General features: G+C 43.3%; 2 protein-coding genes across 8 annotated transcripts in view; one reads left to right on the top strand and one right to left on the bottom strand.

The window, feature by feature from the left end:
* TP53BP1 (tumor protein p53 binding protein 1) overlaps positions 1-10,227 on the top strand; it is a 70,182-nt gene extending 59,955 nt beyond the window's left edge. For 4 of the 7 annotated variants that reach the window (XM_046652007.1, XM_046652008.1, XM_046652009.1 and 1 more), the window contains 7 exons: positions 1,062-1,253; positions 1,667-1,882; positions 3,564-3,779; positions 7,976-8,070; positions 8,614-8,813; positions 9,337-9,482; positions 9,871-10,227. In XM_046652007.1, coding sequence (XP_046507963.1) covers positions 1,062-1,253; positions 1,667-1,882; positions 3,564-3,779; positions 7,976-8,070; positions 8,614-8,813; positions 9,337-9,482; positions 9,871-10,058 — 1,253 coding nt within the window. In that variant the 3' untranslated portion in view covers positions 10,059-10,227. Of the gene's footprint in view, positions 1-1,061; positions 1,254-1,666; positions 1,883-3,563; positions 3,780-7,179; positions 7,341-7,975; positions 8,071-8,613; positions 8,814-9,336; positions 9,483-9,870 lie in introns of those variants that run through there. The other 3 variants (XM_046652010.1, XM_046652012.1, XM_046652011.1) reach the window with 3 other exon arrangements.
* A 671-nt stretch (positions 10,228-10,898) lies between these two features.
* Positions 10,899-21,719, bottom strand: part of TUBGCP4 (tubulin gamma complex associated protein 4) — a 34,455-nt gene continuing 23,634 nt past the window's right edge. The window contains exons 10-18 of the mRNA XM_046652023.1: positions 21,214-21,264; positions 20,678-20,783; positions 19,214-19,321; positions 18,642-18,780; positions 15,858-16,035; positions 15,151-15,285; positions 13,296-13,412; positions 12,565-12,704; positions 10,899-11,924 (exon numbers count right to left, since the gene is read on the bottom strand). Coding sequence (XP_046507979.1) covers positions 11,912-11,924; positions 12,565-12,704; positions 13,296-13,412; positions 15,151-15,285; positions 15,858-16,035; positions 18,642-18,780; positions 19,214-19,321; positions 20,678-20,783; positions 21,214-21,264 — 987 coding nt within the window. The 3' untranslated portion in view covers positions 10,899-11,911. The remainder of the gene's footprint in view (positions 11,925-12,564; positions 12,705-13,295; positions 13,413-15,150; positions 15,286-15,857; positions 16,036-18,641; positions 18,781-19,213; positions 19,322-20,677; positions 20,784-21,213; positions 21,265-21,719) is intronic.

The following is a 21,719-nucleotide window of genomic DNA, read 5'->3' as shown; positions in this document are numbered from 1 at the left end:
GTTCTAGCAGGTCTTTGTTAGTGTGAAGTGTATTGTTGGCCTTGGGCTTCTTTGTGATTTTGAGGGGGTCTTTGTGATTTAGTTGGGTGATTTAAGCCAGGAGAAGAACAAGCAAGAGGAAAGAGTGATTTCTGTGGCATAAATAAGGAGAGAACCAAGGCCTGCTTTTTCCTCTATTTTTTTCCTTGGTGGCATATGTTCTGGATTTCTTTTAGCCCTTCATTCAAACATAGGGTAATGGGAGAGAACAAATGAACCCTTCTGTTTATAGGAATGAAAAAGTGTTCATTAATGCCCTGTTTTTCTGTGTGTGTGTGTGTATAAATTGTTTATTGATTGATAAGACGGGAAAGAGTGTTACCGTTTTCACAAGATTGGAAATGGGTCTTGCCCAAGATCACACAGCTTGGTGGTAGCAGGATTAAGCCTAAGCTTGGGTCTCCTGAATTCTATCGCAGGTTCCTTTTATGCCCCACGTGTTCCTTCTAACCTAAAGTCTTACCTTTAGGTTCTGAAGCAAAGCAAGAACAGCAAAGTAGATGATACGGAGGGAAGATTAGGCCGGAGGCAGGATTTATTTTTTTCCTTTCTTTGCTCTGTATGTCTATTTTGATTTTGCTACAGAGACACCTGCTGTCTCTCTTAGAATGATGTCATCTTTCACCTACAACTTAACTCAAGAATTTTCATTCAGCCTCCAAAGAAACCAATAAGGAAAGGTTTAGTAAGTTATAATGGCATCATTAAGAAACCACATGGCATTTCACTTCAGGAACCATTTGAGCCACTAACAACCCATAAAGGCTGGCTTTAGGAAGCTTTATTTTGTAACTGAAGGGGTCCTTTTGTGGAGAAACATTCCATGTCCCAGTCCCAGGGTAGTAGCTATCTATATCCTAGGTGTGTTGTCTGGGATTGGTGGCTGGGATTTTAAGTCCTAACTTCAGTCCACTATTGGATATCCTAGTTCCCTGACTCAGGCCTGCCCTGTGGAGCCTTTGTGAATGGATGCTGAGCAGTCTAAAACAACAGCAAGCTGCTTTTATGTTTTTTCCACCCAGGAGTGGTGAAAGGGCATAGGAAGGAGTCTGGAGAGCTGTACTACAGCATTGAAAAAGAAGGCCAAAGGAAGTGGTATAAGCGAATGGCTGTCATCCTGTCCTTGGAGCAAGGGAACAGACTGAGAGAACAGTATGGCCTCGGCCCATATGAGGCAGTAACCCCTCTCACCAAGGCAGCAGATATCAGCTTAGGTAAGACCATTGCTTCCTGAATAACTGCCTCTGGGCCCCTGCCCTCCTTGTGGTGGGAGGAGTGGTTTCTAGAGCAATCAGTAGTGCTTCCTTAAATCTTACTAGTCCTGTGTGGTTTATGAGATGGTAATGACCTGTCATTTTCTGGAGCTACTGTCTCTCTCTTTCCTTCCCAGGACCAAATGGTAAGTCCTCAGATTTTTCTGGCCTCCCCAGTTCTATAGGGGAGCAAACACATTTCAGTCATGGCAGGACTAAAACAGAAAATATGGTGACCTTAAAAGAGGCTTCTTGCCCCTATGGGAGGTGGAGGAAAGGGAATGCTAGTATCTAAATCAGGCTTTGCCCAGCTTCTTGGAGTTTAAGGCATCAGACCATGGGAGTTGACCGACTTCTGGCTTATCCTATCATAGACAATTTGGTGGAAGGGAAACGGAAACGGCGCAGTAACATCAGCTCCCCGGCCACCCCAACTGCCTCCAGCAGTAGCAGCACAACCCCTACCCGTAAGATCACAGAAAGCCCTCGTGCCTCCACGGGAGTTCTCTCAGGCAAAAGAAAACTTATCACTTCGGAAGAAGAACGGTCCCCTGCCAAGCGAGGCCGGAAGTCTGCCACTGTGAAACCTGGTGAGTGCTCACTTTTGCCTCATTCTCCCTCAGACCATGGTGGAATGAAGGATCAGCCGTTGGAGAGATGGAGCCTGATATGTGGCATTGGCCCCTCTGTCCTGGCTACAAAGTTGGGATCTGCACAAGCCCACAGGTGGTACTCAGACGGCTGAGTACCTTCCCCCATCTCCCAGCACAGTCCAGTGGGGGTAGATAGGAGGCCAGGTCTTGATTGGAAACATTCATTGATAACTATGTAGGTTCTAGGAGGGAAAGGAGAAGTACTATATTTTAAGCAGATTCAAGTAGGTGATATTTGTCTTAGATCTCTTCCTTTACCTGGCACCATCTTCTACCTCTGGCAGCTCCGTTCCCCTCTCCCTTATGCTCAGGGCCCTATGGCTTTCCCAAACTTCTGTGAAAGCTCGTACCTCAGCCTGCATCTCACCTCTCCCTACTATCCCCCAAACAACCTCTTTCCAGTCCCTCATGTTTCATATTAACAGAAGAGTTCACTCTCTGTTTACTGAGTCTCTGCTGTGACCCAGCCCCAGCCACTGTGGGTTCTGGAGACACAGAGGTAAAGTCCTCAGTGTTTGTCCTGAGGGAGCCCTCTCAGTCTGGCAAACTGAGGCAGTTCATCCGTTGTTACCTTGTCCTGGCACCGGAGTTCCTTTTGTTTCCTGTGTGTTTGAGTTGTGTCATCTCTCTATCCAACACCTGCTGTGTTTCAGGTTATGTGAGGCATGGAACTAAGTGCTTCATACATATTACCTCATATAATCCTGATGAGGTGTAGGTGTAGAGAATTCATTTTCAGTTGAAGAATCTGAGGTAAAGAAAAGACGGCTAACTTTCCCAGGGTGACATACTAACCCAGATTTCAAACTCAGGCAGTCTGACTTTGAAGTCCAGGCTTATGCATACTACATCAGACTGTTCTCATGCTGCTGGTTTTATTTTAGGGAGGCATGACCTGTCTGTCAGCTTAGCCTCCTAATGAGCCTACAAGTCAGCTTCTCCAAGTCAGGTATTTGTTTTCTTCTCGAGGACTTATTGGGGCACTGCTCGCATGGGAATTCTGGGAGTCCTAAACTGGTTGGTTCACTTGCCTACGCCAAGGTGTTGGAAACTGGGACAATTGAAGCAGGCTGTTTTGATGTGGCTCCATCAACATGTAAAAACACTTTAGTACCAAGTATTCTATGCACCGTCCTGGTGAGGGTCAGGGATAGGGTGGGAATATCTGCTGGGACACTTCTTGGTAAAAAAAACTGTTTTGTTTGATTTTTTATTTTTAAGCCTGCTTCAAAATATCACATATCTTGGGGAAATCTGAGCACTGGGCAGAGAAAGTGGGCTGAAGATTTCTAAACATTTTTCACTCTTACCTAATCTTTGTATTAGAACCACTCTTTCTTCAGATGACCTCAGAAGTATTTGGTTTGGCTGTATAAAAATAACACTAGTTGATTTCCATTTATGAAAATAGTGTATACATTGTCATGACTTATGTGTAAAATTTAAGTATGTACAATTTCTCTGCACTGTAAATTTGGTCCTAGGTTGTTGGCCATAGGAATGGGAATGGTCTTTGGCTTACAGCTCAGAAAAGTTCATCAGGACATTGCCTACCCATCCTATCGTGCCCAGGCAGTGGTCCATATCTGTCTAGTAACTGTGCCTCTGTCCTTCCCAGGTGCGGTGGGGGCGGGAGAGTTTGTGAGTCCCTGTGAGAGTGGCGACAACATGGGTGAACCCTCTGTCCTGGAAGAGCAGAGAGGGCCTTTGCCCCTTAACAAGACCTTGTTTCTGGGCTATGCCTTTCTCCTCACCATGGCCACAACAAGTGACAAGTTGGCCAGCCGATCCAAACTGCCAGACGGTCCTACAGGAAGCAGTGAGGAAGAGGACGGTAAGGCCTTAGGAAGTCCTGGGGGCTCTGAGGCATGTGTACTCTTTCCTTTCCATTCACTTTATGAGCCTGGTGGCCCCCCTGACATTTCTAGAGGCAGCAGGGCAAGTGGCAACTGGGATCTTGGTCAAGGAAAACTAATTTAACCCTGCTTCTTGGTTTATAAACTGTTTTCACAAAATTCCTCTTAGTGAGTGGTTCCTCAAAACAGTCCTGTGACGCAGATGGGAGATAGATCTTATCATGTTTTACAGATGAGGAAACAAGCTTGGAGAGGTTAACTGTTGCTTTTTGTCCATGGTATGGTAGACTTAGCCAGCCCTGATGGTCTAGTGGGTTAAGATTCTGCACTCGTGTGGCCCAGGTGCCGTGGCCCAGGTTCATTTCCTGCTCAGGGAACCACACAACCAGTCTGTCAATTGTCATATTATGGCAGCTGCGTGTTGCTATGTTGCTGAAAGCTATGCCACTGGTATTTCAAAAACCAGGGTCACCCATGGTGGACAGGTTTCAATGGAGCTTCCAGTCTAAGACAGACTAGGAAGAAGGACCTGGCCACCCACTTCTGAAAAAATTAGCCATGAAAACCCTATGAATAGCAGCAGAGCATTGTCTGATAGAACACTGGAAGGTGGGAGGATAGCACAAAAACACTGGACAGGGTTCTGCTCTGCTGTACACAGGGTCGCTAGGAGTCGGAAGCAACTCAGCAGTACTAACAACAAATGATAGACTTGAGACTAGAACCCAGTGTTCATTTTACCCTGTGACAGTCATCCAAGTCAGTCAGGTTTCTGAATGCCTTGCCAACTTTCCCATTTGTGTTCTAGGGGTAACTGCTAGAGAAAATCCTTGTGGGGGTGAAGTTCATTCTCTTGAGGTCTGTGTGTAAGACTGGAAATGTGGAGTGCCCAGGGCCCCAGGGTGATTTCAGAGAAAGAGCTTCTAGGCCTTTTCAGTTCCTGTACCTCTCTTCAACCTTAAACTAAATCTATATGTTGCATTTCTGTGTCGTCTGTTACTTAGGGTTTGAGTGAAGGCTGCAGTGGGGAGAGGTAAAAATTATTCAACTGTCTAAAGCGTGTATGATCTAGGAGAGAGAATGGGCAGATACAAATGTAGTCATGTCCCACTTAATGACAGGGATGTGTTCTGAGAAATGTGTTGTTAGGTGATGTCGTACTCGTGTGAACGTCATAGAGTGTATTTACACAAACCTAGATGGTATAGCCTATTACACAGGTAGGCTATACAGTAGTAATCTAATGGGACGACCTTCATATGTGTGGTCCATCATTGACCAGAACGTTGTTATGCTGCACATGGCTGTCTGCACACACTATAAGTGACTGACAGCAGTATCCAAATGTGTCTGTAAAGGCTAAAGGTCCAAATGAAATGATGTTCTACAAGTTGGAGTTCTGACTAACTTTAAATCTTTGCAAGAGGGATTAGGGAACATGGATATTATAAAATAACACCACTGCAAATCTATGATGGTTGGCGTTTCAGATGTCTGGGTGAATCTTTCCTACTTAACCAAAACTATATCTCACCAACTGCATATGGAGATCTGTACAGGGACTGGGAAGGGTGGTCAGGGAGTTGCAGTTAGGGTTTTTGCTGTTTTGAAGGTGCACAGAGTCATCAGTAGAGAGGCTCCAGGGTGTGGAAGCTGGTGTGGTGTGTGTGGGTTTTTAAGGTTAAGTGTGGACCAAGCCTAGTTTGTCACACAGAATTCAGATAGGTACACTGGAAGATAAGGTGTGTGAGGAGTTTCCTAGCTAAGCATATAGTTTGACTTTGATCATCAGTAATTAGGAGTCCCTTGAGGATTCTGTGAAGAGGTGGGTCATGGCATCAAAACACTGTTCGTCATTTTGTTTTCTTTCGCTTTCACAGTGTTGCTGGACTCTCGTCTTTATCTTCTAACATATCCCTTGCCCTTCCCTAGACCAGGACTTCACAAGGCATCTCTATAGATGTATTATTTGTTGGTTGGTACAGCATGGCCACCAAGAAAGCCGGCTTTGGTATGAGGTGCAGACTGTCTAGTTCCTTAAAAATCTGTAAGCCTGTGTGAGATCTAATAAACTCAACTCACAGAAATTCCCTTTTCCCCCTTGCTGATATATCAGATGTTTTTAATCCCCCCTTGTAACCGTGAGTGAAGGGAATTAGGACTTGTCTAAATGAGGAGGAATTTGGACAAATTTTTAGAGGGATGTCCAGGTTTCTTGTGGAAAGTGTGGTTATGGTGAATATATCAGCTTAATTTTGCTCCTTTATCCTTGGACATTGCCCCAATAGCACCAAAATCCTTGATTTTTTTGGCATATGTGAATGTTTAGAGGTTCCTCAGTCTCAAGATGCCTGAAGACATTTGTACTAAAACAATCCTCTACAGAATTAGTTTCCAAGAAACTGTTATTTGTCCTGCAGATAAATGGGAATCTCTTAGATGTCGGTTTATATCAGGAGCTCAGTAAAATATTTGAATCCATCTCATGAGACATGAATGAGTGAAGAACATGGCACCCGGTCTTGTTAGGTGGCACACCGTCAGGGACCCGTCAGCCACAGGGATTGACTCTGGAGTTGGATTTCTTTAGTACCTTCATCTTTGGTTTAGATGATAGAATTGAAAACCTATTCATGGGCAGGATCACTCATAAGTAAGAAGTAAATTAAATTAAATCCAAATTAATTGATAAAAATTAGAGAAATGGACTGTCTATATAGGATAATATTTGATTACACTAATGCAAGGAAATATAATTGGAGATTAAAATCTAAATAGATTAGGACTAGAGACAGTCCTGGATTAAGCAGACATGAAATAGAAGTCTTAAGAAAAATAAAGGGCCATGAGGGACCTCAGCAGTGACTCAGCAGTATGTTGGTACTGAAAATTGTGACATGATATATTGAGATGGGTCAAAAGGATGCAGTGACAAAACTGAGAAATAGTCCTGCTATATTCTGAGGTTCTTATAACCATTTAGAGTTTCCACTTTGAATTTTCATTTTGAGAAGAATTTGGAGAATGCTAAATCAAAAAAAGATTAATAAAAGTGAACAGGCCCGCCAGTCATACCGAAACAAAGGTGTAGAGGCCTGAGTTTGGCTCATCAGCATTGCCTGAGCAGCTGCAGCAGGCAAGGAGGGCACCAAACTGGGGAGCCATCTCTGCAAGGGGTCTGCTTTACAGGTTTTACCACTGGGTATGAGGGGGAAAGGGAGTGGCCCTCGCATTGAACTTTTATGCATTTGGTTGGGTTGTTTTATTTGTGATAAGTTCATCAGAACTTACTTTCTCAGAACTCCTAATTAACTAACATCTCTAATGACTTGCTTTTTTCTTTTTTTTTTAATGTGTATTTATATATGAGAGGAGCAGATGACAAGAAAACAAGCTCAAATTAGATATTTGTCAAAAGAAGCAATTTCTAATTGCCTAGGGTCATTACAGCTTCAGCCTCATCTCTCATAACTTCTACTTCACCCTCAAGACTGTAGAGCAGTCATTGATGTTCAGTGTCCTGAGGTACTTCGAGATCATCAAAGGTAGATAGTTTTCAATAAAAAGGTTGGAAAAGGATTTTCTGGCTAACCTTTACTTCATTAGTTAAATTTTAGAAACCCTACTTTGAGCATTCTGGTTCATCAAAGTTTTAGTGAACAGGGGGTAAAAATGCTGAGGAAGGGGGCATTTGAAGGCTTATTGTAAAAAGTGTTAATCAGCTATGCTTCATCTCCACAGAAGGCAGAAGTAAAGGACATGGGCTTAGTTTGCAGGACAGATTTAGGGTAGACATAGGAAGAACCTCCTCATGGTAATGCGTTATTCAAATTGGAATACATCACTATGGGAAGTGGTTATGTGTCCATCCCTGTGAACAGTGCCATGACTTAGTTTTAGGCAGAAACATTTGATGTTTTTAGGTCTAGGACTTACCTCTATTTCTCATCTTCCCCACCCCTCCTGCTCTTGTCCCTTCTTTTGGCAGCATTTTATGGGCCTCAAGACAGATCTCTTTCTGACCCTTGGGGAAGCCCTTGATCTGTCTTTGGAATACAAAGCTGTGGAGATAGCTGGGGAGTAGAAAAGGGAGCAGTAAGAAGCAGGCATAAAGTAGCAAATAAGAAACCAACTAGTAGTAATTATTATCTTGGTTACCTATTTTTTTATATAGAATTTTTAGAAATTCCTCCTTTCAACAAGCAGTACACAGAATCCCAGCTTCGAGCAGGAGCTGGCTATATTCTCGAAGACTTCAATGAAGCCCAGGTGAGGAGTTTCTTTGTTTAGCTTCCCAGGGCGGGAGTGATGAGAAGAGTTCACTTACTATTCTGAGAAGAGGCCTGAGAGGTTGAGGAGGCCGGATACAGTAGCTAGAGATTTCAGGAACTGGGAAACTGCCACAAGGTTGTTGCATGAAATAGAATTTTTACTGTGTATAAGGAAGAGAAATTAGAAGCTTGGGTTAGTTAATGGCTATGGTTCTGTCACTGGGGCAAGAGCAGATTAAAGTTTGTTTTTAATGGAAATCTCTATTATAGTGTTGTTCTTAGCCTGAAAGGCTGAGTACGTGGGGTTTGGTCATCCCTTGAGGATTCAGGCCCCCAGAAAGCTGTAGGTGAGGCAGGAGAAGGTCTAGGGAAGCCACTTGGGCCTCTCAGTGAGAAAAGAGGCCCTGGGCAGGACAGCTTCAGTCATGTTTTGGATAGTATTTGGAAGTGTTCACATCTGTTCTCTGACTCATTATGGCTGCTATTCTAGGGGCTTTCCATAGAAGTCACCAGACCCATTGGTTCTATTCCTTTTTTCTAGTGTAACACGGCCTACCAGTGTCTCTTAATTGCGGATCAGCATTGTCGAACCCGGAAATACTTCCTGTGCCTTGCCAGTGGAATTCCTTGTGTGTCTCATGTCTGGGTCCATGACAGTTGCCATGCCAACCAGCTCCAGAATTACCGCAATTATCTGCTGCCAGCTGGGTACAGCCTTGAAGAGCAGAGAATTCTGGATTGGTGAGTATTTGAGAGCCCGTCTAGAATGGTAGACAGGAAGACAGCAAGCTTTTGGAGGAGGGGAGAATCTAAGAGTAAATATTTCTAGAAACTAGAACGATTGTAGGATAAATTTGAGTGGGTCTGAGATTCTAGCAGTTCATATACTTTATTTCCCTAGGGTATATTGGCTAGGGACCTTTTGAAAATGTGTGAGGATTTTCATGTAGGTTCAATAGTCTCAACCTGTAAGGTTAGGAGACCCAAGTTTTAAGCAAGGCTCTTAAAAATATAGTCTCAGGAGCATGATTTGGCTTATTCTCAGCCCAAAGACAAACATGGAAATCAGAAGGGGTGGATTAGAAAGCCAAGATCCCAAAGACTTCATTCACAGAAAGGGCGGGAGGTGGGGAGTTGCCCTAATGCAGGGCTTTTGCAAGCATTCGGATGTACTAGAGTCCCTTTGCAGAAGGGCTGTTGTTGCATATCTGTCATGCTAAAGTCCCTTCCAATTCCAACTGCTGTCTCTCTGACTTCTTCATAGGCAACCCCGTGAAAACCCTTTCCAGAATCTGAAGGTACTCTTGGTATCAGACCAACAGCAGAACTTCTTGGAGCTCTGGTCTGAGATCCTCATGACTGGGGGGGCAGCCTCCGTGAAGCAGCACCATTCAAGTGCCCATAACAAAGGTACCTGGAAAGTGTGTGTGTTGTTATTGTTCCAACGATGTCCTTGGACCCATAGCGGTTAGGCCTTGTGGTCTCTCTCAGTCCTGATAGGTTGAACTTATCCATGTTTCGAAGAGAAAAAAAGTACCAACTGCAAGAGGTGAGCCAACATGAGTACAACACTGGGCTATTTATGCTTCTCCTGGTGTCCAGTGGTATATATGCTAAACATTTCTACAAAGTCAGCATATAGTGATTATAACTTGGTTGTGATTAGTAGCGTGTTTTTCACATAAAGGGCTTTAGATTGGGCAGAGTGGGATGTACTGGCTAGAAGGCACATCTGTCTTTTTAATGGAGGGCTAAAGTGAGTCTCCTTTCCTCGTTCACCTTCCCCTACTTCCTGCAGATATTGCTTTAGGGGTATTTGATGTGGTGGTGACGGACCCCTCATGCCCAGCCTCGGTGCTGAAGTGTGCTGAAGCATTGCAGCTGCCTGTGGTGTCACAAGAGTGGGTGATCCAGTGCCTCATTGTTGGGGAGAGAATTGGATTCAAGCAGCATCCAAAATATAAACATGATTATGTTTCTCACTAAGGATACTTGGTCTTACTGGTTTTATTCCCTGCTGTTGTGGAGATTGTGTTTTAACCAGGTTTTAAATGTGTCTTGTGTGTAACTGGATTCCTTGCATGGATCTTGTATATAGTTTTATTTGCTGGACTTTTATGATAAAATAAACATTGAATCTCTTTGGTTGTAGTAATTGGGATTTCTTCCTCCCTTTCTTTGAGCTTAACCTCAGAATAAATAGCAAGACAAACATATTACCTTTTCTGTAGTTTTCAATAGGCTTGTTCATTATAGGAGGACAGCTAGCCAAGGAAAATGACAAGGAGTAAATTTTAAAGTTTTCTGTGGCATCACTGTCAAAAGGTTATTCTGCGTTGTCTAAAATTCAGTACTTCCACAATCCTGATTTTACTGTAGGCCCAGATTAATAGTTGTGCCAAAAGTTGAGTGGAATTAGGCATAGCTCTAAGTTTCTTGGCAATTAAAAAAAAACTCTTTAGAGTTGAGCTCACTAACATCTGACCTGTGGGTACTGTAGTCTCAGAGCTAAAAGGGAGAAGGACCAGTTGCTGTGAATGGTCCATGACTGTAAGCTTGATGATAAACACAGTGATAACACCTGGAAATGTTAGAAGATCTACCAGCTGCCCCAAATTTTATAACTATTATTGTTGTCACAGTTGTTGGAAGCTATTCCTTCCCTTCCCCTAACATCATGCCTCTTGATGTCCTCGCATTCTCTAAAGCAGTGGTTAAAATTTTATTCTGCCAAATAGTTAATATTTTAGGCCTTGTGGGCCATTTGGTATGTCAAAACTACTCACCTCTGCCATGATAGCATGAAACCAACCACAGACAATAGTGTGTGGCTACATTCCAATAAAACTTTATTTACAAAAACAGGTGGCGGGCTGTAGTTTGCTAACCTCTGCTCCAGAGGCAGCAGTGGAAGGGGTCATCTGTAGCCGACAACTGCAGGGAATTAGGGTATGTATTATGTGGGAGATGATGTAGAGATGAGGACCAGAATGCTGCATTCTTTTTCAGTTTGGAGGGAGTTTTTCCATGAGTATTGATTTTGGTTCACACTGATAGGAACATTAATGATCACCAGTGATGGTTGGGCTGGATTAGGAGAACCTCAACTCCTGTGGTTCTTCCCAGATGGGATAATTAGACCTGCAATTTTTTAAGGACCTTTTTTCTTTGTAAAGGGGAAGAAGACTTTAAATACATTGTCAATAGCTAGAATTACCCTTTTACCAATCTGAAATAATTAATTGGAAGTTATTGGTAAAATTCTTTAGATTTGGTTTTGAAGATCCCTAAGGATGGAAGACTCTCAATTTCAATTTTCTGAAGGAGGAAAGGTCTGTGGGGTGAGGGGAAGCCTAGCTTACCTGGTGCCTTTTTTGCTTAGTGGTAACATCCAGCAGTGGACCTATTTATAAATATAATTCCCTTTTCACATGAGCCATGAAATATTTAACTTTCTGATCTGTATTACTTACTGCCCTGTCTCTTGCTGCTTGCCTAGCCACACAGTAGGTGCTCAGTAAATGAACATCTCCGACAAGTGTTCTCAGTGTAACGGATTTTGCATGGTCAGCAGAGGGAGAGCTGATGCCACATGTCCTCCTTGGTGGACAAGTTAAGAGCCCCCCTAAGGTGGGCAGGCCCTTCCACATGGGAACAAGGGGCAGGATTTGTACCCACGGATGTTCAGTAATTGCTTCTAGGAGAAAAGGCAGAGCCCTCTCAGTAGGCTGCAGACATTGGTGAGGGGCTAGAGAACGGGTGTTTGTTTTGAATCTTCTGTTACAGACTTGGGAATGCAGTAGGATTGACTGTTATTTCAGTTTGTGAGCCAGAAATTTTCACATCCCGAAACTACAAAAGAAAAAAAGAACCTCATCAAATATCATCCTTTCCTAAGATTTTCTTCAAAGAATTATGAATCAGGGCAACCTGTGATCTAGGTAGTGTCATCTTAAAAGGCAAAGTTTCTTTAATCCACTTGAGGACATTTCAGCGAGAGAAGAACAATAAAGTGCTTTTTTGAATGGGGCAAACCTGGGAGAAGCAACTAGCACTGAATCTCACTATTAGATTTAAAAAAACGTGGAGTTAGAAGGGGCGGTCCCCTCCTTTCACAGACACGGCGGCTGGGGCCTGGTGAGGCAGGATGCCTTTGGCTGCATAGCTAATGTCAGAACTGGGAACTGAAGCCACGCTGCCTCTCAGCGCAGCAATACACAACCTAGCCAAGAACTTGCAAGCTATCTCAGCATCAGGAGCTTTAGTATTTCACTATGATGATGACTTTTACTGGGAAATCATCTTCACTGAAATTATTAAAGATGATCAGATACAGTTCTTTATCTCTCTGAGCCTTAATTTCCTTGTTTATAAAATGAGGCTATTTGGACTAGATGATGGCTAAAGTCTCCTTCCAGTTCTGGAATTCTACAATTCATTAAAAAGCCACACACACAAAGAATCCACTGAGGTCCCCAAGTGTTGTTCCTACCTGCCCAGAGTTCCGCCAGCCTGGGTGTAGTATTTGTTATAATCCAGTCGTAATAGCAGTTGAGCCAAATCCGAGTTGATCTGATGATTCCGCACACTGGAGAGAATCTTGAATAGGAGCGAAGACTGGCGGCTAAAGCCCTGCAGAGAGAAGGACTCAAGCTGTCATTCCTCTTAGACTCACCAGCTACCCATGTGGAGTGAAGGGGCAGGGAGCATTCCTTGGAAAAGCTTTGCTCAAAACTTCTAGAGCACCAACTGGCCTTCTCACATTCCCATTTCTGTTAGCTCCTAAAATTACTTCCTATAGTGAGTCCACAGAATGCATGGCTTCCTATGAAAGTACTCTCTAATTCTCAGTATGGATCTGGCAGCTGGTTTCAAATTAATGTATTCTGTCATGTACCAGGCTTGGGGAGAGCCAGTGTGTTTTTGTTACAGGCAGATAATTATAATCTCAGTGAAATATAGGGTTAGTTCAAGGAAGTGAGGAGAAAGTGGGCTGAATAAACTATTCAAGGCTGAACCGTTTTTGAACACTGAGGCAGCACATAATTATCTGCTTCAAAATCAACTGATACCAATATTTTTATCTTTGTATTGTTATTTCTGTGTGTATGTATTGGGGAAATGTTTTATTGACTCAGAGGGAAAGATCATGATTCCCCACTGACAAAACCACCTCTATCCTTTGGACAAGGCTGCATACTTCCAATGGCCAGGCAGACTCACCTTCACGAGGATGCTCAGCTGGGCGGCCCCACGCTCGTCCAGTGGGCCCAGGTTCTGACTGACCAGTGAGCAAAAGCTGTGACAGAGATCTAGGATTTCGTTCAGGCAGTGAAACACCTACCCAGGAAACAGAGTTGGCATTAGGAAAAGAAGGAAGATACATCTGTGACATTAAAGATTTGGGAAAATAATCTAAGAATGAACTTATTCCCATTCTCCCACATCTGACCTCAGGAGAGACAACGCCACATGCAAGTCCTACCAGCCCTTCAACATGTAACATGTGTAAAACTTCCCTTCCAGGCAAAAACGCTATCCACTCTCCTACTCACCCCGCCACAAAACCTCCACTCAAGCCACATTACACTAGTCACTGAGTGGACTCCTGCCTCGAGCTTTGTTCTCAGTGTTGTTTCCTGTGCCCAGGATACTCTCCTCTTTAATGCCAGTTCAAGTCCCACTCTCTCAGGGGAGCGCTCCCTTCCCTACAATAACCTTTAGTGACCCCCCTGCTTCTCTTGCCTGTATATTATCTGTATTGTTCATGTGGCATTTGTTCAGGTCAGCTGTGTTGTTACAGATCTGTGTATGTATGTATGTCTTGTTTCTCCAACTAGATTGTGAGCTCCTTAAGGGCAGAGCCATGACTTATACCTCTTTGTATCCCCAGTGCCTTGCACATAGTAAGCACTCAATAAATATTTACTGATGACCATTTGCTCTGATATTCTGCTTTTCCCCAAGGATGCACTCATGCCACACAAAGAGTCTACCTGTCACAATGGTTCTTGGTTATTTTCAGTTCACAGAACCCTTTGGAGTAGCATCTATATAACTCACTCTCCCAAATACCCGAACAAAAGAGAAGTCTGTAGTGCTTGTGGTATGGCACAACTGAGGCATAATAATGAGCTGTCATGAGAGAGAAAGTGTAACTGTTATACTAGAAACTATAGGGGCCGGCCCCGCGGCCGAGTGGTTAAGTTTGTGCATTCCACTTTGGCAGCCCAGGGTTTTGCTAGTTTGGATCCTGGGTATGGACCTAGCACTGCTCATCAAGCCATGCTGAGGTGGCGTCCCACACAGCAGAGCCAGAAGGACCTACAACTAGAATATACAACTACGTACTGGGGGGCTTTGGGGAGAAGGGAGAAAAAAAAAAAAGGTTGGCAACAGATGTTAGCTCAGGTGTCAATGTTTAAAAGAAAAAAAAAAAAACTATAAGGGATCACTTCAATTTTCCTGGCTTTTATTCTGGAATTAGAACCAATTTGGGAGCTTTGGAAAATGCTGGTGCCTGGATCCCACTTCAGGGATTCTCATTTACGTCTTCTGGGTCCTAGATGTTTTACAGCTCCCAGATGGTTCTGATGTGGAGCCAAGGTTGAGAATAACTTCCCTGAAGGAGATATATGTCCACACATGTGTACATACCTACACAGACACATACATAGAGAGAGGGAGACACTACTCCACTTGTCTGTGAAAACTTTCAAACAACTGGATGATCCTGATCCAAAAGATTTCTAAGAAAGTAAATGCTATATGCTTTTCATTGGGCTTTCTGTTCAGTCAGAAAGGTTTTCAAATTAATTCAAATCCTTCTGAGAGTTAAGCACATATTCTTTCATCTATAGTTGCTCACCACATCGTATGATATAATATTTCAGAAATTCAAAGACATTTAAGTTCCCTTTTAACATTCCCTTTTAGTTTTGCTTTCTAAGTTGTTAAAAATGTTGAAAAATGGAGGCTGACCAATTGCTTAATGATAGTCCCACATCCTGGGGACTCAAAGTGCTGAAAGGGACAGTCAGCCTAGAGGCAGTGTGAGGAAACCCCCAGCCCTACTTACAGGTTTCAACAGGATAAAGGACTGAGCCAGCAAATTGCTCAGGAAGTGGTCATGAGCCAGTCGGATGCTTTCAAAGTCTCGGGTAGAATTGATTTGATGAAGCAGCTGTGAGAACTGAGACTCCAGCACATCTACCTGATAGACAGGTAAAATTTTATTTGTGTAAAATTACAAGTAATTTTAGCACCCTGCATATTCTATGCACTCAAGGACATTAAGATGCCTGACAGGATGAAATAAAAATCCTTTGCCCCTCCTCATCTTCTTCCTATCCAAGCCACTGTAAGGGTGACCAAAGATAGCATTATGTTGCCTAGCTCTGTAGCAAGTTATCTGCCTAATTCCTAACAACCTCCAATGTCCTGGCAGACCCCCCTCCCCGTGCCCCAGCCCAGTCCCCTCCGCTGACTGACTTGGTTAAGTCCTATAGGATTCCAGAAGTTAGAACCAACTATAAAATAAGAGTCAAGTCAACAATAATTAAATAATGCCTTGCTGATAAGGACCCTAACTCCTCATTCTCCTTCACCCATTTATTTCCACTTTCCTCTAAAATGCCCCAAGAAACATGCCTAGTGATACAAGTGAATTTTCTCAAACCCCAGCATTTCATCAAAGGCAGGATTACAGTCCCTCTTCAGTAATTCTTGCCAACCTCCTGGACTTCTTTTCATACCCCTTCGTTCTACTCGTCCTTTGGCACAGACCTGGAGATAGTACTGAAGATTATCCACCAAGAATGCCATGTGATTTCTTAGGCGCCACTTGACTGCATCGGTCTGGTTGGACTTGAGGTGCTTGCGCTGCATCTGGAGGGCCCAGCAGTGCTGCAGTTCAGCTTGTACCCGGCGCACACTCAGTAAGTACTTGAAAACAACGTTGTACCTAGGACAGAAACAGCAGGCTGAGAGAAAAACTTCACTCCCCAGCCCCACAACTGAGAGACCCTAGGACTTTGTGCCACCCACCCCTCCCCAAAAAGGCAGGAAGGAAATAAGAATAGCTAGAGATGAGGACAAATAAACTCTGGTTTATTTATATGATGGGATATTACATATTCTATAAAAATTAATGATGTCAAAATTAACTAACTTCAGCTGTACATCACAACACAATTACTCCTAGCAAAATGGTTTTGAATGAAAGAGGAAAATCTCAAAAGATTACATATAGCCTGGTACCCTTTTTTATAATGCTTAAAACAACTAAATAGAAAAAAGTATACTTTTTGGGGAAAATATTTAGGTGTTATAAAACTATATATAAAAGGAGAGAAAACATGGAAGTTAGGAGAGTGGTCACTTTGGGTTGGGGGAGATGAGGGGCAGGACTGGGAGGACCACACAGGCGGATGGACATTACTGTCAGTGTTCTAGCTTTTGTGCTGGGAAGTGGTTTTATGGCGTGTATGTGTGTAAGAAGGAAGGAAGGAAGGAAGGAGGGTCTTGCATGGACCAATCATAAGAATGTATTAGGAACCAAGGATTTTGGTTAATCTGATTCTCTGTCCTGAAGCCCAAAAAAGAGAAAATAAAATTAAGGGCTCCCCTCACTGAGATCAACGTCCCAACTAGCTCAGGGGCTCATTGCCTAATGCTGAGCCCTGGTACTGAGAAGACCCATGGGAAGAACAGCTGACTCCTGCTGGAACAGGGTCTATTTGCCCATCCTTAGGCAGGCTTGCAGAAGACAGTCCAATTCCATTCGGCTTTAAAAATTACCTACTTCTAATGGAACAACATTTTGAAAATAGTACACCTTGTTAGATTCTGATCTGAACAAACCCAACCATCAAAAGACATTTTTTAGATAACTGGGGAAATGTCAGTGTGGACTGGATGTTAGATAATATGGAATTATTATTAATTTTATTGAGTGTGACAATGGCATTATAATTATGTTAAAAACATGCCTTTTTTGAATTCCATAGTGATGGAGTGAAATGACATGTCGGGGATTTGCTTTAAAAGGCTCTAGCGAAAAAAAAGAGGGGATGAAACAAGTAACATAATGTTGATGGTTACTGAAGCTGGATAATGCGTACATAAGAGTTCATTGTAGTCCATACTTTTGTTTTTATTTGGAAATTTTCATAATAAAAAGTTTTTAAAAATACTTCTTAGCTGTATTTCAAGGGTGTTAAGAGCATGTCAGGAGAGGTCAGTGGACTGTTTGCCTGTGGGTTTCCTGGAGCTCTGGTGTTTTGAAGGCTCTCTGGACAAGGTCCATGCAACTTATTTAGGTGAGGCTATGGGCTCTGAACCTGCCACAGAATCTTCTTCCTGAACCAGCCTGTCTTTTCCAGTTTATGCCTAGCCTGTTGTACCCTAAGCTGCTCTACCCCAAAAAAGTAGAGACGGTTGTGAACAGGAACAGGGAGGAAGAGGGGTGCTTCTGTTTGTTTCCATTTTCTCCATTCCGTTAGCCTGAGCAGGACAGCTTCCCTCCTCCTGCCGGGCCAGGGGCCAGGGCCGGAACCTGTAACAGGATTTGGGAAATCCTTGAAGTGGATTTTGAGGTGGGGATGGATTTCCAAGGCCACCACCTGCCAAGTATGCTTCCCCTGCCTCCTCTCCCTAGTGCTCTAGTTCCCTCTGGTTTGGGGACATCAGCTCCTGATGGGGCCGAGCGGTGGCATTTGGCACGCTCTCGGGATAAAGACCAAAGCTGATCCAAGAGAGTCTCTTACCACCTTGGTCCAGCTCCTTTACTCTACCACCTAGCTTGGCTGCCCCCATTGCCTCTCCCTGGGGGTGAGGAGGTGATCTTCTCCCCAGTGGCTAAAGTCCACAGCAAACACTTGGGCTTGGCAAGTCTTCCCAAGTGAATCAACAGAAAATTACAAGTTAGGGAGGAACCTTGTCAGTCTGATAGAATTATCAAGGGCCAGACTCTCAATGTGGTGGCTGAGACTGCATTTTCCAGAGGTCACAAACTGGCAGCCTATAAATTGTTATTTTGTGATTTAAAAAAACAAATTCTGATCATTTTAAGAATTTGACCCTCCTGTTCATTCCAGCATCCACCACCCCCCACTGTCTTACATCTGCAGCTTTAATGTTTTCTGCCCAGCCCCTGAAGGCATTTGAGTTTGCAACCTCTGATTTATAGACTGTTACAAACTAGTTGAGTGGCTTTTTTGCTCCCACCAATTCTATTCCTGCTAATTTCTTCCACTGGAAGTAAGGTGGGGGGCCAGCCCAGTGGCATAGAGGTTAAGTTTGTGTTCTCCACTTCGGCAGCCCGGGGTTTGCTGGTTTGGATCCCAGGCGTGGACCTACGCACTGCTTATCAAGCCATACTGTGGCAGGCAACCCACATAAAAAGTAGAGGAAGATGGGCACGGATGTTAGCTCAGGGCCAGTCTTCTTCAGCAAAAAGAGGAGGATTGGCAGCAGATGTTGGCTCAGGGCTAATCTTTCTCAAAAAAAAAAAAAAAAGTGGAAGTAAGGTGAGTAAGATTTACTTGTGAGAAACTCAGAAATACTCACTTTTCCAGGACAGCAGGGGTAAAGAGAATGTGTAGTGGCCACTGCACTTTGTAGGAGAGACCTAGGGCCGCCCAGCCAGATGCAGGGGCTTCCCGGGGAGAAGTTTCCCGAGAAGGCCCTTCTCTTGCCTGAGTAGCATCTGTAAGAGAAGAAATGATTTTGCTAATCTAGAACCAGAGCTTCAACAAGGTGAATAACATTGATGCAGTGAGTGCTCACTCGAGCCTGCAGTGTCAGAAGCATAAAGGGGATACGAGAGGGGTTTGCAGAAGGCAAGGAAACTTCTCTGTGAGGCTATTTTAGGAGGTCTTTTAGAGATCCTTTTTTCAGCCTTAAAATCTTGTGGCTGGAAATGAACAGAGATCATTCCAGCAGGATGATGAAAGAAAAACAAAAACTGAGACCTGGGCATCTCACTTGGCCTCTTTAGACTTCCCTTTTCTCCCATTATAAAATTAGGGCACTTGTCTAGGTGACTTCTAAGGTCCAAAATGATATGGTTTCTGTGGAGGTGGATGGAAGAACAGATGATGACCAGCAAGAGCAGAAAGGTAGAAGAAAGAATGGCAAACCTTTATGCTCCTTTCCATGATACTCAATTGTCAAGTGCAACAGAGGGAGAAGGTTGTCATCGTCTAGCAGCACTTTGTGTGCTGACTGCTGGAAGGCCACATTCACATCTGCAAGAAAGAACACACGGGCTGACAAGAACGCTTGGCTACATAACACACCTAGGCTCCTCTGGCTTTCTACTCCCCCCAGCCTGCCTAACACTAACAGCAGGGCGCAGTAGATATCGGTTGCTTTTACCTGACTAGCATGCATTCCTCCTCCTCTTGCTGGTAACAGCACCCTGATTTTCCTTGGAGAATTACCCCTGCCCAGTACAATCCGTCTGGTTCCAGTGGGATTGACAGTGTCTGATCCTAGGCGTAGGCAAGTGACCAAGGCATGATCAAGTGTAATGTAATACTTTTGCTCGTTACACTATTTTGTTTAGGGATATGAACATGACATGACCCAAGCCAGCCCAATCCAGAGGCTCATTTCAGACTCTGAAAGAGTGAAGCTCTTTTTTTCATGATAAACAGGGACCTAGTAAGATGTGAGCTTGGTTGGAGGCCATCTTACTACTGTATGGAGCAGGCCTGTCAGAGAAGAAAGGCAGAGGTGAAAGACGGAATGACACCAAGTCCTGAAGGCGTCACGGGAGCCACTGGATCACACTTTGCCTAAAGCTATCATACCTCTGACCTTTTTTCAGTAATGAGAATCAATAAATTCTTTTTTTTTCTTTAAGTGAGTTTGAATTGGATTTTCTGATGTGTGCAACCAAAAAAGTCCCATGTAAGTACAGTGGACATCTATTGTTTTATAAAGCTAGAAAAACAGTAACCTTTTCCCCCCGCCCACCACATTCTCTTTTTTTTTTGACTCTGATCCTTACCTGACTCTACTTATGTAGTTTGGATGGGAATGGTCATCAGCTGGTTAAGGGTGAACACTTTATTGAAGCAGGCATATCTAAGTGTCTGACCTCTTTGATCTATGCCAATATGTGATCTGGGTTGGGCTAAGCAAAACCCATCCTCTAGAATTCTTCAACTTACTACCAGAGAGACTGGGTTTGGCTCCTCCAGTAGACACTGTGAGGCATGTTCCTGGGAGCTGTTGGTGGCCATGAGACCAGATGGGACTGTAAAGCCATCAAAGAGCCCATCATTCACAACCTAAAGAATTCTAATACAGTAAGTGGCAACTGGCAGTAAGTCCCATATATGGCTGTAATCTGATGAGATAAAATACCTTGTTTGAAGGCTTATACCAACTCTTCCAGGAAGGGTCACAAGCCAAGATGGTGCTCCTAACGACCTCAGCATGAAGCCTACCTGAAAGGGCCTTCCATCTTTGGAAACACTGCTCTGTAACTCACCAGGCTGCTCTTCTATGGAACTGGCCTAAATGGCTCAAAAGCAGCCAAGAAATATCCTACAACTTCAGTAAGCTGGGAATTTGCAGGCCCACCAGGCAATTACCATGTTCGGTTACTGCAGTGGGTGGTGTTTTTAACATGTGTTGAGCTGTGTCAATGAAGGCCTGAAACAGTTCTCCACGTCCCAGAAGGTAAAAGTCTTTAATGATCTGCGGAGAAAATTTCAATTTACAATTCAGTAATCCAGCAGGCCCAGAAGCGCCTCACTATCTATAGCTAAGAGAATTTTACATATAATTTCCATTCTCATCAGTTTGAGCCCAACCCTTAAAAGGATATAGGCTTCTGGCATTTCAAAAGGGCATATTTAGCAGTTCCTCGTGGCAAGATAAATGGTGTGTCTTGGGATCATTTATTCAATGAAAACACAATTATATTATGCCAGAATAAAGTAGACACCCAAAGCTTTGTACCATAGTAGAGTTGTAGCATTAGGTAGTTTGCCCACTTGGGTGAGGACATATGAGGCCACTCCAGAAGTCTGGGTATAGGCAACCAGTGCTCTCAGGAGAGACTAAAGAATGAAGTCATTGCCTACCAGCATCATTTTAAGAGTTAAAAGAACAGCTAAGCTATTACCTTCAGTTGACCCAGTAAATCTGACTCTTCTACCATCAGCTTCCAGAGATGCTGTGAGAAGAACCAACAAAACAGTGACAAAATTTCATTACAATGAAAACTGTAAAGAATGATTCTGCACAAATCCAGCAATGTATTGAAAAAAGAATATATACCACGACTAAGTTGGGTTAATCCAAGGAATGAAAGAATAGTTTAACAGTGAAAAAAATATATGAGATAGAAATGTTCTGGAATTATATAGTGGTGATGGTTGCACAATATTGTGACTATACCAAAAACCAATGAATTGTACACTATTTTAAATGGCTCAAATGATGAATTTTGTTATGTGAATTTTATCTCAGTAAAAAAATAAAATTTTAAATATGAATGTAATTTACTACATTAAAGATTAAAAGAGAAAAACCATATGATCACCTCAACAGATGCAGAAAAAGCATTTGATAAAACTCAATATCCATTCAAGATTTTAAAAAAGAAAGTGAGCAAATAAGCAATAGAAG

This window comes from Equus quagga, chromosome 2, assembly GCF_021613505.1.
Source record: "Equus quagga isolate Etosha38 chromosome 2, UCLA_HA_Equagga_1.0, whole genome shotgun sequence".
Classification (NCBI taxonomy): domain Eukaryota; kingdom Metazoa; phylum Chordata; class Mammalia; order Perissodactyla; family Equidae; genus Equus; species Equus quagga.
This window is presented reverse-complemented; position numbering and strand designations above follow the sequence as displayed.